Below are 15919 nucleotides of genomic sequence, written 5' to 3'. Positions count from 1 at the left end.
CAAATGGTGTTCTGAATGTTCCTGTGAATCCTCATAAAGGTGAACTGACCAATATCTGTGGTTTGCATCTAATATTGAGAAGAACTTGGCTCTAGAAAACCTTGGGTTGAGGTCCTTTAAAGTGGGAATCTTGTGAGGACACCTTTTGAGTGCTTGATTTAATTGTCTGCGATCCAGTCACACTCTAATGGTACCATCTTTCTTAATTACAGTGGTTATAGAGCTACACCAATCAGTGAGTTGCTGAACACGGAGAATAATCATTCCATGTCAAGTTCAGCCTTTAATTTGTACTGTATGTAGACACTGCGTTTCTGTGGTGGATCTATGGAGGAACTGTGTTCAGATGAAGAATGGTATCTCTTATATAACTGCCCACGGAGTCAAAGCTATCTGGATCTTTCTGTTGCAGATCTTGAATAAACTCAATAGGGTCACGCTTGCTTTGGCTATCTAGCATTGGTGTTTTACTGATCTCGTGAATCATCACGATCTGGAGTTCACCGCTTGCTGCTCATCCTGCTACCACTGGGCCACTGGTGTCAACAATATAGAAGACTTGTGGTGACCATGCAGAACTTCAAGATCTGCACTTCAATGTCAATGCTCCCATGCAGCAGATTAGTAAACCATTATATGTGATGAGTCTAGCTCTTGTCGGCTGTAACATGGGTTCCCACTTCACTAGATACCTGTCTTTGCATGTCCACAGTGGTAAAATGTTGGCACTTGCTGCAGTATCTATCTTCAGTCATACTTTTGTTCAGACATACAATATTGACTGTGGTGAAAGCTTCCAGTTGTGTGATTGCATCCATGTGCTTTGTGGCTGTTACTGTATGGAAAGCTTGTTCATTTGCTAGCTTGAGTTTGCCTCGTTCGGTGCTTTCTTTGCTGTCCAGGTCTCTGCCTACCTTGTGGATGTACCTGTGCTTAAAATGGTACTTGGTGAACTTTTTCTCATTCTTGCCACTGTTTTTTTTTGTTGAGCTGTGGCTTCTGACCACTTCTTCGCTGCCAGATTTTCTACACAATCTTGCCCTTTAGACCACATACCTTGCAGCTATCTCTGAATGCAGGACAGTTATACGGCTGATACATTAGGCCACGCTTGCAGCATGCCTTGCCCTGTCAAGGTGTCTTGGTTACCTCACCTATGGTTGTTGCTGCTCCAAGCGCTTGTACATGTAGCCTGCTCGCAGCTATCGCTTTATATTTTCTGTCATCTTGAAGTAGACTGTCAAAGTCATATTATTTTTCTCTTGTCAAGCAAATTCTTTTGAAATTCCTCTCTTGGAGTGGATACAATCACCAGCTCCATTATTCTTTGAGAGTTCTGTGTCTGAAAAATTGCAATCTTTGCCTTTTTCTCGCCATCTATTGATGAACTGGTTAATAGTTTCTTATAACTGTTGTCTATAGGCCATCAGTTCAAGTTGATTGATTCTGAAGTTGACTTTGACTCTTAACTCATCTTCCCATTGTCTAGAGTTTAGATGGATCTTTCTGTTCTGCTTCTGACATTCCAGATGGAGACCTTCATTGCCAATTGCTATCTTTATTTTTACTGCTTGCTTGTTGAGTCCTGTGACTGAAAGGTCTTAAAAGCATAACTCCATACACTGTCGAAGTACTTTGAAATCATGAAGGACATTCTGAACCTTCCAATTCATAGCTGTGTATTTCGTGGTCATCGGTATCAAAACTTATTGTTGAGCAAGAATTGTTTCTGCCAAGGCTTTTCCCTTAAACAATGCAAGTCTACTGTATCTGCCGCACTGAAACACTGTTACATCCTTAGCTCTGTGGCTGCAGTGCATGCTTTCAGCCTCTACACGGGAAGACTCTACCCACGAAGCTCTTTTTGGATTCTGCCAGAACATTACCCTTCTGGTAGATTACCGTTTCGACAAATTACCCCTTTTGATTACTCACTTTCTCTGAGTACTGATACTCAAGGGTGATTTTTTTGAATCACTGTCGCTGCTTCTTCCAGCTATTTTCAGTGTTCTCCCAGGCTTTTATGACCTCATATGAGAAAAGCCATTGTCCATGATGTCGTGCTTGTGATCAGTGTCACTTTGTTGAACACAGCTGCTAACATATTGTTATTTCTTGACTGTTCTGATTTCTCCACCATTTGTATTATTTCTACACCGCTGCAACCACATTGTGTCTGGCCATCCACTGATAATGAGGGTTCTTTATGGAAGAATAACAGGATTCTAGGAGAGCTCTTCAATACAAGTGCTATCTGCTGACTAACACTGCTCCAACTACTGCATCACATGTTAACTTGCATCACTTCCTGTGATGTATACGAAACTATTTACATATTCAGTAGTATGTTAATCGGTATTAAAGCAATACCACAACAACTGGTAACAAACTTGGACAAATTTACAAAGTTAATTTCTCTTGCTGTCAATAGTTAAGACAACTTAACAAAATTTCACAAAGCCAAATTTCACAAAATAATGCTCGTAGAAGAGATAGAAAGGGGAATTTTCCTTGGACTGCGCCAGGGTGCACTGAATAATCTGGACACTGCAAATTTTGGAGACATAAATGAAAGGGGCTCAACATCACCTGAACTCCAAGATTTACTACATCATTGAAATACATTCATACCAATGCTGTTCTTAACAATATTGTCATGCAGGCCCCCACCCGCCAAGAATGAGGCACATTAATTTCACCACATAGACATTAAACTTCAAATTGTTGCTGGGAAGAAAAGAGGGCCTATTACAAGGAATTATAAGGCCCCGAGCCAGAAAGACATTTTTGCATACTAGCAGATAGTGTTGGAACAAAGGAACCAGTAACTGCTCCCAATACACAGAACGGATGTGGTCAGACCAATTTAGTCACGTGACTAACTGGCTGTTGTAGAGTTTTGAACTGAGAATTTTAAATTGGAGAAACAGTGTTTGAAGATAGAAAGCTCTTGTCTCCTGCCTCCTGCCTGCTCCCATCTCTTTCACACAGAACTGAAACCCACTGAAGACACATGAACCCCAAGAGAGAAAATTCTCCGACAGCAAACAAGGTTTGAGCAAAATACTGGGCCCTAATGAAAACAAGAATTACCTCCAAGCAAAGACTCCAAAGTGAGCTCTAAGAACCGTAACAAACTCTTCAGATATTGCCTTAAACCTCTCCACTTTATCTTTCTTCTGCTCTTTTCTGTCTCTATTTGCATGTGTGTATTGCGTTTGCACGTTAGCTTGGGCGCGTCATGTATCCGTAGGCATCAAATGAATTAGAGCTTAAGTTTAAGTTTTAATAAATTTTACCTTTTCTTCTTTAAACCTTAGAAAGCCAGTTTCTGCTCATTTCTTTATCTTATAATTGGAAAGTGGTGAACAAGGATTCACCAACGGGGTGCTCAAAACACGGTGTGTTTAAAATTAAATCCTGTTACAGTAAGACCAGGCGAAGGCTGAAAGGAATGCTCGACCTCTTTCTCACATGGTCATAATATATATTCATCTTAATTTATTTCATATTCTTTTTAAGTCCATTTAAACTTAGGGCTCATGAGATTGGGGGTAATATATTAGCATGGATTGAGGGTTGTTTACAGGACAGAAAGCAGAGAGTAGGAATAAATCAATCAATTTTGAGATGGCAAGGTGCAACTAGTTGAGTGCTGCAAGTGCTAGTGATATGGCCTCAGCTACATTGAATTTATTTCAATGACTTAGATGAGGGGACTGAGTGTAATATAACCAAGTTTGCTGGTGATACAAAGCTAGATGGGAAAGTAAGCTGTGTGGAGGATGCAAAAAGGCTGCAAAGGGATATAGATCAGTTAAGTGATTGGACACGAGGGTGGCAGATGGAGTATAATTTGGAGAATTGTAAAATTATCCAATTTGGTAAGAAGAATGGAAAAGCAAAATATTTTTTAGAAGGTGAGAGACTAGTAAATGTTAGTATTCAGAGGCATTTAGGTGTCCTGTACATAAATCACAGAGTTAACATGCAAGTTTTTATTTATTCAGTCATGGGATATAAGCAGAGCTGGCAAGGCCAGCATTTATTGCCCATCCCTAATTGCCCTTGAGAAGGTGGCAGTAAACCGCCATCTTGAACTGCTGCAGTCCACGTGATGCAGGTATGCCTACAGTGCTGTGGGGAAGGGAGTTTCAGGGTTTTGACCCAGTGAAGGAGAAGTGATATATTTCCAAGCCAGGATGATGTGTGGTTTGGAGAGGAACTTGCAGGTGGTGGTGTTCCCTTGCGTCTGCTGCCCTTGTTTAACTAGGAGGTAGAGGTCACTGGCTTGGAAGATGCTGTCAAAGCAGCCTTGGTGAGTTGCTGCTGTGTATCTTGTGGATGATACACACTCCTACCATTGTGCGCTGGTGGTAGAGACAGTGAATGTTTAAGGTGGCACATGGGCTGCCGATCAAGCGAGCTGCTTTGCCCTGGATGGTGTTGACCTTCTTGAGTAGTTAGAGCTGCACTCATCCAGGGAAGTGAGGAGTATTCCATCACACTCTTGACTTGTGCCTTGTAGATGGTAGATAGAGTTTGGGGAGTCAGAAGGTGAGTTACTCACTGCAGAATTCCCAGCCTCTGACCTGCTCTTCGAGCCACAGTATTTATACAGTTAGTCCAGTTCAGTTTCTGGTCAATGGTAACCCCCAGGATGTTGGTGATGGGGGATTCATAATGGTAATGTCATTGAATGTCAAGGGGAGGTGGTTAGATTCTCGCTTGTTGGAGATGGTCATTGCCTGGCATGTGTGTGGTGCGAATTTTACTTGGCACTTATCAGCCCAAGCCTGACTGTTGTCCAGGTCTAGCTGCATGCAAGCACAGACTGTTTCAGAATCTGAGGAGTCGCGAATAGTAATGAACACTGTACAATCCTCAGCAAAAATCCCCACTTCTGACGTTATGATGGAAAGAATGTCATTGAGGAAGCAGTTGAAGATGGTTGGGCCAAGGACACTACTTTGAGGATCTCCTGCAGCAATGTGATGATGTGATGTGGCGCTGTGATGATTGGCCTCCAACAAACACAACCAGCATCCTTTGTGCTAGATATGACTTCAACCAGTGAAGTGTTTTCCCCTTGAGTCACATTGACTTCAATTCTGCAAGGGCTCCTTGATGCCAAACACAGTCAAATGCTTGATTTCAAGGGCAGTCACTCTCACCTCACCTCTGACCCAGCTCTTTTTTCCATGTTTGGACTGAGGAGGTAATGGGGTCTGGAGCCGAGTGGCCCTGGCAGAATCCAAACTGACCATCAGTAAGCAGGTTATTGCTGAGTAAGTGCCCCTTGAAAGCACTGTCGCTGATGATTGACAGTAGACTGATGGGGCAGGAGGAGGCAGACATGTACCATTCACTTGGCATTTCTGGCTGAAGATAGTTGCAAATGATTCAGCCTTATCTATTGCACTGATATGCTGGGCTCCCTCACTATTCAGGATGGGGATGTTTGTGGAGCCTCCTCCTCCAGTTAGTTGTTTAATTGTCTATCACCATTCACAATTGGATGTGGCAGGACTATAGAGCTTAGATCTGATCTGTTGGTTGTGAGATTGTCAGCTCTGTCTATAACATTCTGCTTCCGCTACTTAGCATGTATGTGGTCCTGTGTTGTACCTTCACAAATTAGCACCTCATTTTTAACTATGCCTGGTGCTGCTCCTGGCATGCTCTCGTACACTCCTCACTGAACCAGTGTTGATCCCCTGCTTTGATGGTAATAATAGTGAGGAATATCCTACGCCATGAGGTTACAGATTGTGGGTGAATACAATTCTGCTGCTGCTAATGGCCCGCAGTGCCTCATGGATGCTCAGTTTTGAGCATCTAGATCTGTTCTGAATCTATCTGATTTAGCATAGTGGTACTGCCACACAACACAATACAGTTACAGGTAGAGAAAGTGATCAGGAAAGAAAATGGTATGTCAGCTTTTATTGCAAGAGGGTTGTTGGAGTATAAGAGTAAGGAAGTCCTGCTGCAATTTATGTGAAATGCTGAGCAGTTGTTTTCCCTGGCTGCAGGGTCTAGAACTAGGTCTCAGGATAAGGGGCTAGGACTGAGAGGCGGAGAAATTACTTCATTCAGAGGGTTGTGAATCTTTGGAATTCGCTACCCGAGGGGGCTGTGGATGCTCAGTTTTTGAGTATATTCAAGACTGAGATAGATAGATTCTTGGGCTGTAAGGGAATCAGGGATATGTAAATAGAAATTCAGCCATGGTCTTAATAAATGGCAGAACAGGCTTGAGAGGACGAATGGCCAACTTCTGCTTCTAATTCTTATGTTCAAACTGCAGTAATAGTTTTTCTTGCTGCAAGTTAGAGAAATACTGTACGAGTGATTTTATTTGTACTTACACATATGCTAAGTAAACAAAAATTACTGAATTTTTTTTCATTTCTCTTCAACTTACCATGTCTGTTGCATCGTCCTGATTCCACAAGTCTATTATTCTGATCACGACAAGCCAAGGCTTGATAGCGATATCCCCGTCCACACTCCTTGATATCTCCTTGGATCTTCATGCCAAGCATGATCTCCATTTTTCCCTCAGGCAGAACACAGTCAGATAAGTTGCCGATAGGCTGTGCTGTGTATTTGTCACAGGGACAGAACTGGGTCTCAATCAGAGGGAAAAGTTGAGTGTTCCTACACTTTTCTTTCTTCTTGCTTTTCCCTGTTAGTAACAATGAAAACATATATCCATTTAGGAACACATCAGGATGAAACCAACTTTTAAGTGCTAGAGAACAACATTACACGTCCAGCAGGGCAAACAGAAGGCAAACTTTTCATTTCCAATTTCAGATCAAGATTCTTGCATTGTATTACAGCTGAAGCTTAAAGTAGGTTTGTGAGATGGATCACAGTAGTGCAGTGCATCAGCAAAATATTATATTGGGACACATTATGGTAGGATGCAGATATAATCCCCAGCCTTTCACATTCCCAATCTTAGCCATGGTGATAAAGTGCATCTCCTCGTGGCTGGAGGAGAAGTTGGAGATGGAGGGAGAGGATCCAGTTGTTCTGGTCCACATAGAAACCTATAACATAGGTAGAACTAGGAATGAGATTCTGCTGAGGGAGTTTGAGGTGCTAGGGTAGAAATTTAAAAAGCAACATCTCAAAGGTAATCCTGGATTACTACCTGAGTTGCACGTAACTTGGCATAGGAATAAATAGATTAGAGGTTTAAATGCACAGCTGAAAGAGTGGTTATGGGAGGCAGGAGTTTCATTTCATGGGACACTGGCACTAGTACTGGGGACAGACTCTACTTAAACCGGCTGGGACCAATGTCCTAGTGAATCGAATAACTAGGGTGGTAAGTACAGCTTTAAAGATTAAACTAATATGGGGGAGATACCCAGATCAGGGTAAATTTATAAGTTTGAAGAGAAAAGTCAAGCTGTAGAGCAGAGTTATGATTTGGGCAAAATTAAGCAGATGGTGTTAAGAGGGGACAGAGAGTTTAATAATGGACCTCAATTGGCCTCTGGGCGGGAAGGCCGTCCTCAGCCTTCCCCAGCCCTGGCAAAATTGAATGGTGTCGGGAAGGTGACAGGCATTCCACCCCCGACTTCCCCACTATTTTATGGGCTCCCACGCCACCTTACCTGTCCCTAGAGGACTGATAGAATTCAGCCCATAATGTGGAGGATGAGTTCATGGAATGTGTACAAGACAGTTTTCTAGATCAGTATGTTGAGGAACCAACTAGGGAACAGATAGTTTTGGATCTAGTATTGTGTACTGAGAAAAGGTTAGTTAATAACCTTGTTGTAAAGGGGGCTCTCGGGAACAGTGACCATACTATGATAGAATTTTATATTGAGTTTGAAAGTGATTTAGTTAAGTCCGAAACTAGGATCTTAAATCTAAACAAAGCAAACTATATAGGTATGGGTAAAATTTGAAAACTACATTAAAAGATATGATGGTAGACAAACAATGCCTAGCATTTAAAGAATTAATACATAATTTACAATAAATATACATTTCTTTAAGGCACAAAAACCCTACAGAAAAAATGGTTCAACTGTGGCGAACAAGAGGAGTTAAAGATAATAGTAGATCAAAGACAGAGACTTATAATGTTGCAAAATGAGTAGTAAGCCTGAGGATTGGGAGGATTTTTGAATTCAGCAAAGGAGGACCAAGAAATTGATAAGGACAGACAAAAGACAATGGGCTGAATTTTACCTTAGGCGGACGGGACTTTGCCACCAACGTAAAAATCGGTGGTGAACCTGCTTCCGTCTAGCCCGGTATCTGACCTGCATTTTACGGGTCCCTGGGCTTTAACTGTCCTGAGGCAGGACTTCTACCTACTTGAGGCAGGAAGTCCAGTCTCAGTGAGCTGCCAGCCAATCACCGGGCTGGCTGCTCTTCATCCCAGCAGCGCCACTGGGAGCGGTGGCCACTGCTGGGACTGCAGCCCAGCTGACCCAGGAGGATGCCATGGAGCCGGGACTGCAGGTAAGTTGGGGTTGCCTCGCCAGGAGGGTGATTGGTTGTACCGGCGAGGCAAAGGTGTTTCTTTGAGGGGAGGGGGTTCTTGGGTCCCGGGGGTGGGTTGGGAGGTGGAGGTGACCCTCAATTGGGCACCCTGTGCCTGACTGCCATGGCACCTCCCCCTCCCGGGGCACAGAAAGGCCAGCAGCCATCACTGGGCAGCCTTTCACATCCCCAGCCCACCTGCTTGCCATGGATAAAATACACATGGGGGCGGGCAAAGGCCCTTAAGTGGCAGTTAAATGCCGCCCCCACGCCATCATCCGGCCCGCCAGGGTGGCGTAAAATTCTGCCCAATATGGGAGTAGACAAGCAGGAGGCATGAAAACAGTATCAACATTTCTATAGGTATATAAACAGGAAGACATTAGTGAAAGTAATCATGGGCCAACTGGAGGTAGAGACAGGTGAAATTAGAATGGGGATAAGAAGTGGCAGAGGCATTAAACAAAAACATTGTATTTGTTTTCATGGTAGAAGACTGCAAAAGCATTTTGGAAATAATGCAGCAAGGAGGATGCAATGAGGCTGCAGAGGGATATATACAGGTTGGGTGAGTGGGCAAGAACATGGCAGATGGTATACAATGTCGTGAAGTATGTATCTAAATGGTGAGAGATTGCAGAGCTCTGAGAGGCAGAGGGATCTGGGTGTCCTAGTGCATGAATCGCAAAAGGTTAGTATGCAGGTTCAGCAAGTAATTAGGAAAGCTAATAGAATGTTATCGTTTATTGCAAGGGGAATTGAATACAAAAGGGAGGTAATGCTTTAGTGATACAGGGCATTGGTGCGACCACATCTGGAGTACTGTGTACCGTATTGGTTTCCTTATTTAAGGAAGGATGTCAATGTGCTGGAAGCAGTTCAGAGAAGGTTTACTGGATTAATATCTAGAATGGGCAGGTTGTCTTATGACGAAAGGTTGGACAGGCTAAGCTTGTAACTGCTGGCATTTAGAAGAGTAAGAGGTGACTTGATTGAAACATATAAGATCCTGAGGGGTCTTGACAGAGTGGATGTGGAAGGGATACTTGCCCCTGTGGGAGAATCTAGAATGAAGGGTCACTGTTTAAAAATAAGGGGTCGCCCATTTAAGATAGAGATGAGGAGAAATGTTTTCTCTCAGAAGGTCGTGAGTCTTTGGAACTCTCTTCCTCAAAAGGCAGTGGAAGCAGAGTCTTTGAATATTTTAAAGCCGAGGTAGATAGGTTCTTGATAAGCAAGGGGATGAATGGTTATTGGGGGTAGGTGGGAATGTGGACTCGAGGTTACAATCAGTTCAGCCATGAACTTATTGAATGGAGGAGCAGGCTCGAGGGGCCGAGTGGCCTACTCCTGCTCCTAATTCGTATGTTCATATGTCAGTACAGCAAGCAATTAAGAAGGCAAATGGTATGTTAGCTTTTGTTACAAAGGAATTAGAGTACAAGAGTAAAGACTAAAGAAGTCTTACTACAATTATACAGGATATTGGTGAGACTACACCTGGAGTACTGTGTACAGTTTTGGTCTCTTTATCTAAGGAAGAATATAATTGACATAGAGGCAGTGCAACAAAGGTTCACTGGACTGGTTCCTTGGATGAGGGGATTGTCCTATGAATACAGATTGAGTAGACTAGGCCTACACTCCCTGAAATTTAGAAGGTTGAGATGTGATCTAATTGAAACATAGAAAATTCTTAAGGGGCTTGATAGGATAGATGCTGAGAAAATGTTTCCCCTGGCTTGGGAATCTAGAACACGGGCTCACAGTCTCAAAATAAGGGGTTGGCCATTTAGGACTGAGATGAGGAGAAATTTCTTCACTCAAAGGGTTGTGAATCTTTGGAATTCCCTATCACAGAGGGTTGTGGATGCTCCGTTGTGTATAATCAAGACAGAGAGAGATCGATTATTGGGTACTAAGGGAATTAAGTGATATGGGAATAGTGCAGGAAGGTGGAGTTGAGGTAGATGATTAGTCATGAATGGTGGGGCAGGCACGAAGGGTCAAATGGCCTACTCCAGCTCCTTTTTCTTATGTTAATATGTTCTAACTTGCTCCAGTCTTACATCCCTCCTACATGTGCTGATCATCTGACTCAGATCTTTTAGGCACCCCTTCCCCTTCCCCCCATCATTGTGGCAGATCATTAACCACCTTGGCCTTACTCTCTGGGGCTCCCTGCCTAAATCCCCCATTTTAAATACCTTTCTCTGAATTCACATTTCCAACTGAATTTTCAGTCACTCTTTCATTTTCTCCCTCCCTGACTTTGGCATCTGTTCCCTTATCTGCTCCTATTTGTGAAAGACCTTGGGATTTTTTTGCATTATTGTTGCTATATAAATGAAGTTAATGTTAATTTGTATATACCTATAGATAAATAGTTTTTTAAAAAAAAGTTGTTCAAGAGAAAGGAGGATATTCCTCTTAAATATCTCAAAGGTGGTTAATGCTCTGCCACAATGATGGGGTGAAGGGAAAGGGGTGCCTAAAAGATCTGAGCCAGATGATCAAGCAGGATAATATCGATATAAGTGTTGGGGTAGCACTGCACTAAAAGGTTTGCTGTTGGAGTCACGTGAATTAACAGACTTGGCACTAGAGGAGTGAAATTCCCTGGTGACATAAAAAAAAAATAGTGTGACCTGTATAATAAGGATTACTGCACTCGGGGTGTCCCAAGAGACATGGCAAGTTGCTATATAAATGAAACTTATTTTTTCTTCATTTACATGTTGTTTGGGATTGCTAAGTTAAACTGGAGAATATGTAATAGCAAAAATTAGCAAAGCATCCAACTGAATCTATTCAAATTTGATCTACAAGGGTTATGGGGAGGCAGGCAGGAAAGTGGAATTGAGGCCATGATTAGATCAGTCATGATCTTATTGAATGGTGGAGCAGTCTCAAGGGGCTGAATGACCTGCTCCTGCTCCTATTTCTCATATTCTTATGTAAATTACAGTGGCCACAGATCCATTTTTTAATGGTTGGACAGGAATCATAGATTCAATGAAACTGCATAAACTGAAATAAAAACAAAGAATGTTAGAAAGACACATGATGTCTATTAGCAGCTGAAAGAAAAAAGGCAGGTTAACAGTTTGGGGGACATACTTCTGCTGAAGCTGTACCTATCTGAATGTACATGGGCGTAGGGGTTCAGCAATGCATTTTCAGCTGAATTCTAGTCCAACCAGAGTTCAGCTAATTCTTCTCAGAGGTACCAGTGCCTTTGAAAACTCCAGATCAAAACCCAAGAGATGAAAAATACAGGCTGATAAATACATCCAAAATGATGATTATGAATTTAAAGAAGTGTACCTTAGAGCGAAAAGCAGCAGCGAAACAAATATTGAACAAATCACAGAATATTTGTATTTGAATTGAATAGTGTAGCAGGGCAATCAAGTACTGGAATGTCAGCTGAAGACTAATGAGGATCTTGATACCAGAGGAAGAGTATGGCCCCTTTAGAACTTCCCCTTTAAAGATAATTGCACTTGGAGTAGGAACATCTGGAGTGAGAGGAGACTTTCCCCAGGCAGCTAAGCAGAAAAGGGGAGGTTTAAGAGAAGTAAGCCCTGAAAAATGTTCTCTGTGGTCTTGTATATGTACTTCAAAATGTGTGTGGAGCTTGGATTTTTCAAGACAACTGTTTGTAAGAAAAAGAAGACTCAGGTGATAGGACCCTGTATCAATAGCTTGAATCCTCCCTCAGACACTGACATGTTACTGCAATAAAATGTAACAAAATGAGCTAAAAGAAAATCTCATATGAATGAAGCTAGTTCTTAATTCCTTATACATCACAATAGATTAAAGAAGCCAATAGCAATCTAAATTTTACACAAAAATACTTAATTTCTGTCACAACTGCAGTATAGATCTTAATTCACCATTCTTAAACATAGTGACAGCAAAAGGAATCTGAAGGAATGGATACCTAGAGAATTATTTAGAAACACCAGTTTAATAAAAGTTGAATTGCCAGATATATTTATGTGGTGCTGTCTTGTCAAAGTTGTTTAAAGGTTGGTGCAAAAATGCTATATCCAAATCACAGTAAAAATGCATTTGTGAAGTGTAAATCCAAAGGTTTATTAGAAGAAATGGTCACCATAAAAAAAACTATGGATGTACATGCAGTATGAAATGTTGGTCATAATAAATTACTATCAAACCTTAAAATGTCTAGTTTCCACTCTCTATCATGCAAGCATGCATAAAAATATGAACAAGGATGGAACAGATTCCCATATGCACATTTACTTTGTGATATCAGAATAAGGCTGGATAGTCACACAGTAGGTTTACTAAAGATGTTCTATTTGTTTAGTTACTCACCAACAAGTGTCCTCCTTCTGGTCTGTACTGTACCACAGTCACCACTGCAGGAAGAAAATTTGGACCAGTTGGTGAACTGGCAGTCATCCTGGCAGGGCAATTGACAGTGTTGAGTTAAAGGTGGCATTGTGCCAGCCCACTTCATGCAATTATTCATGTCCACTTGACCACCATCTTGCTTGCGACATGATATTGCTAAAAGCAGAAGAAATAGGATTGCATAAAATGCATTGGTTTGTTTAAAATAATGGCCTGATTATTTGAAAAAACATAAATATTTTCCAGAGCTACTTATCATAATAATTTAGTTTAAATAACTGGACCACAAAATTCAGTAAGGCCCAAGGGGATTGTGATGTGCATGACACGGCTTCAGATTCAGGCAATACGTAGTGCTGCCTGCTCATTTCCATGATTTTCTGTGTGCATCCAATTCGAAGCACACTGCTGACTGGTTACATACCTGAGCTGGGGGTACAAAAACTTGACAGGCTAGCATGGGTTCAAGCTAGCTTGTACTACTTAAAGGCAGCCTGTACCTCTTAAAGGGGAGGTGCACTATGCCTGCAGTAGCTGCTGAAAAGCATTCTATGAGTGAATTTGAACTAGGAAAGGCACAAGAATGGCACAACATGACACAGAGTGGGCTCCAAGTCTCTGACAAAGCATTCGAGGCCTCGGTATATGAAGTAGAGAGGAGGAGAGAGGTTCTCAACCCACACGGGACCAGATGGCACTCCAGACAGACACTGCAAAGGCAGTTGATACAGATAACCATCATGGGCAATGCCAACAGTGTAGCCTGAGAAATTTGGATGTAGTGCCACACAGAAGTTTAATGACTTCACACCAGTGGTCGAGGTCAGTGAGTATATCTTCAAATGCCATAGGCTAATGACCACTAGCCTCAGACAATGCTCACTTCCCCACTGCCTACTTACTATCCAGCAATCGCTATCAACCACGACTTGTACTTCATATTCAGAGGTTCACTGCACCCTCACATGCTTCACACTGCTGCAAGCCTCACACCCACATCTCAGTTTGCGTACATTGCCAGCTATTCAACCATGAAAGGCACATCACTCAAACACATTGCACCACACTCAGTGACATATTTCCCTCTCTCATGCAAGACAACCTCAAGCAGCAGGGGCTAAACAGCAGAGGACAGGCATAGCTGCATGTCCTCACCCATGGAGGAAATGGTGCTCGCCATCATTGGAGTGACCATCAGTGAGGACGTGGTCAATGGTGGACTAAAAGGATCGAGGTTGACAGTTTGCTCATACCTAATCCTCCTTCTCACATCCCACTTGCCCCTCATCCCCAATCTCTTCTGATTTACAAGCTGTAGATAGTTTAAAGATGCACCTCTTTCTTTCTCCCTCCCCTCACTGTAGCTCTACTTATGTACCCTCTCCTTTCACATACGCAAGAACAACAACCTGACCAGGAAGTGGTGAAAGAAGTGGAAGTGGAGGAAGAGGCTGATGAAGAAGAAACACTGGCCGGGATTGTATCCCGGCAATGGAGGCCTCAACTTCTGGCAAAAATGCCGCTGGGAACGCCATGTCGCCCCTTCTGTTGGATGTCTGCCAAATCAAGTGCCAATTAGGCACTGAACTGGATAGCGGCGGGCCTTCCACAGGGTCTAGGACCCCGGCGATGGAAGTTCTGCCCTCTGAGAGCTGCCGGACAATCAAAGGCAGGCAACTCTTTAACTGAGCAGCGCCACTGCGGGGGGCGATAGCTGCTACCGGTGGAACACCCACCTGAGGCCCAGGAATGGCTCTGGATCCAGGTCACAGGTAGGTCAGGGCATGAGGGACCTTGCTGGTTGGGAACCATGATATCAATGGTTTGGTTGAGTGGGCGGAGAAGTGGCAAATGGAATTCAATCCAGAAAAGTGTGAGGTAATGCATTTGGGGCGGGCAAACAAAGCAAGGGAATACACAATAAACAGGAGGATATTGAGAGGGGTAGAAGAAGTGAGAGACCTTGGAGTACATGTCCACAGGTCCCTGAAGGTAGCAGGACAGGTAGATAGAGTGGTAAAGAAGGCATATGGAATGCTTTCCTTTATTGGCCGAGGTATAGAATTCAAAAACAGGGTTGTAATTCTGGAATTGTATAACACACTGGTTAGGCCACAGCAGATCGTGTTCCGTTCTGGCCACCACATTGTAGGAGGGACATAATTGCGCTGGAGAGAGGAGATTTATAATAATGTTGCCAGGGCTTGCAAATTGTAGCTATGAGAAAAGATTGGAAAGGCTAGGGTTATTTTCCTTAGAACAGAGGAGGATGAGGGGTGAATTAATTGAGGTATACAAAATTATGAGGGGCCTGGATAGAGTAGACAGGAAGAACCTGTTTCCTCTAGCGGAAAGATCAATTACCAGGGGGCACAGATTTAAGGTGATTGGTAGAAGGATTAGAGGGGACATGATGAAAAACATTTTCACCCAGAGGGTGGTGGGTGTCTGGAATTCACTGCCAGGAATTTTGGTGGAGGTAGAAACCCTCAATTCTTTTAAAAGGTACCTGGACATGCACCTGAAGTGCTGTAACCTGCAAGGCTATGGACCAGGTGCTGGAAAGTGGGATTAGCGTGGGCGGCTATTTTTTTCAGTTGGCAGGGACACGATGGGCTCCTTCTGTGCTGTAATTTTTCTATGTTTCCAAGGGGGAGAGGGGTATAGTGGGGTCAGCAGCAAGGGTAGGAGGTGGCTCTCGGTGGGCCCCCCTCTTCCCGATGCCAGCTCCCTCGTTCAGACACTAAGTGCCTTTTGACGAGGAAAACTCTCCCCACCCCCCGCACCACCCCCGGAGCAGGCAAACAACCCGCACAGTTTTTCTTGCTGTGTTTCCCATTTGGAGACAGTCCCGCCCACCACTTGGCTAAATGCGGTGGCGCTGGGATAAGGTGCTTAATTGGGCATTAATTTCCCACTTAACGGCCTCAAATGGCAGTGGGTCAGGAAGGCCGGACTTAATTTCGGCAGAGGCGGGAAGGTGGCGGGGTTCTCCCCTGCCACCATCCCACTC

The 15919-nt window shown here is 43.2% G+C and overlaps 1 protein-coding gene across 1 annotated transcript in view; it reads right to left on the bottom strand.

Moving 5' to 3' along the window:
• Positions 1–15919, bottom strand: part of thsd7aa (thrombospondin, type I, domain containing 7Aa) — a 543974-nt gene that overhangs the window by 93874 nt on the left and 434181 nt on the right. The window contains exons 12-13 of the mRNA XM_068051191.1: positions 12868–13062; positions 6428–6691 (exon numbers count right to left, since the gene is read on the bottom strand). Of these exons, the coding sequence (XP_067907292.1) occupies positions 6428–6691; positions 12868–13062 (459 nt within the window). The remainder of the gene's footprint in view (positions 1–6427; positions 6692–12867; positions 13063–15919) is intronic.

The sequence above is a fragment of the Heterodontus francisci genome, chromosome 2, assembly GCF_036365525.1.
Source record: "Heterodontus francisci isolate sHetFra1 chromosome 2, sHetFra1.hap1, whole genome shotgun sequence".
NCBI classification, from domain to species: Eukaryota; Metazoa; Chordata; class Chondrichthyes; order Heterodontiformes; family Heterodontidae; genus Heterodontus; species Heterodontus francisci.
The sequence above is the reverse complement of the archived record's forward strand: the minus strand, read 5'-3'. Positions and strand labels throughout refer to the sequence as shown.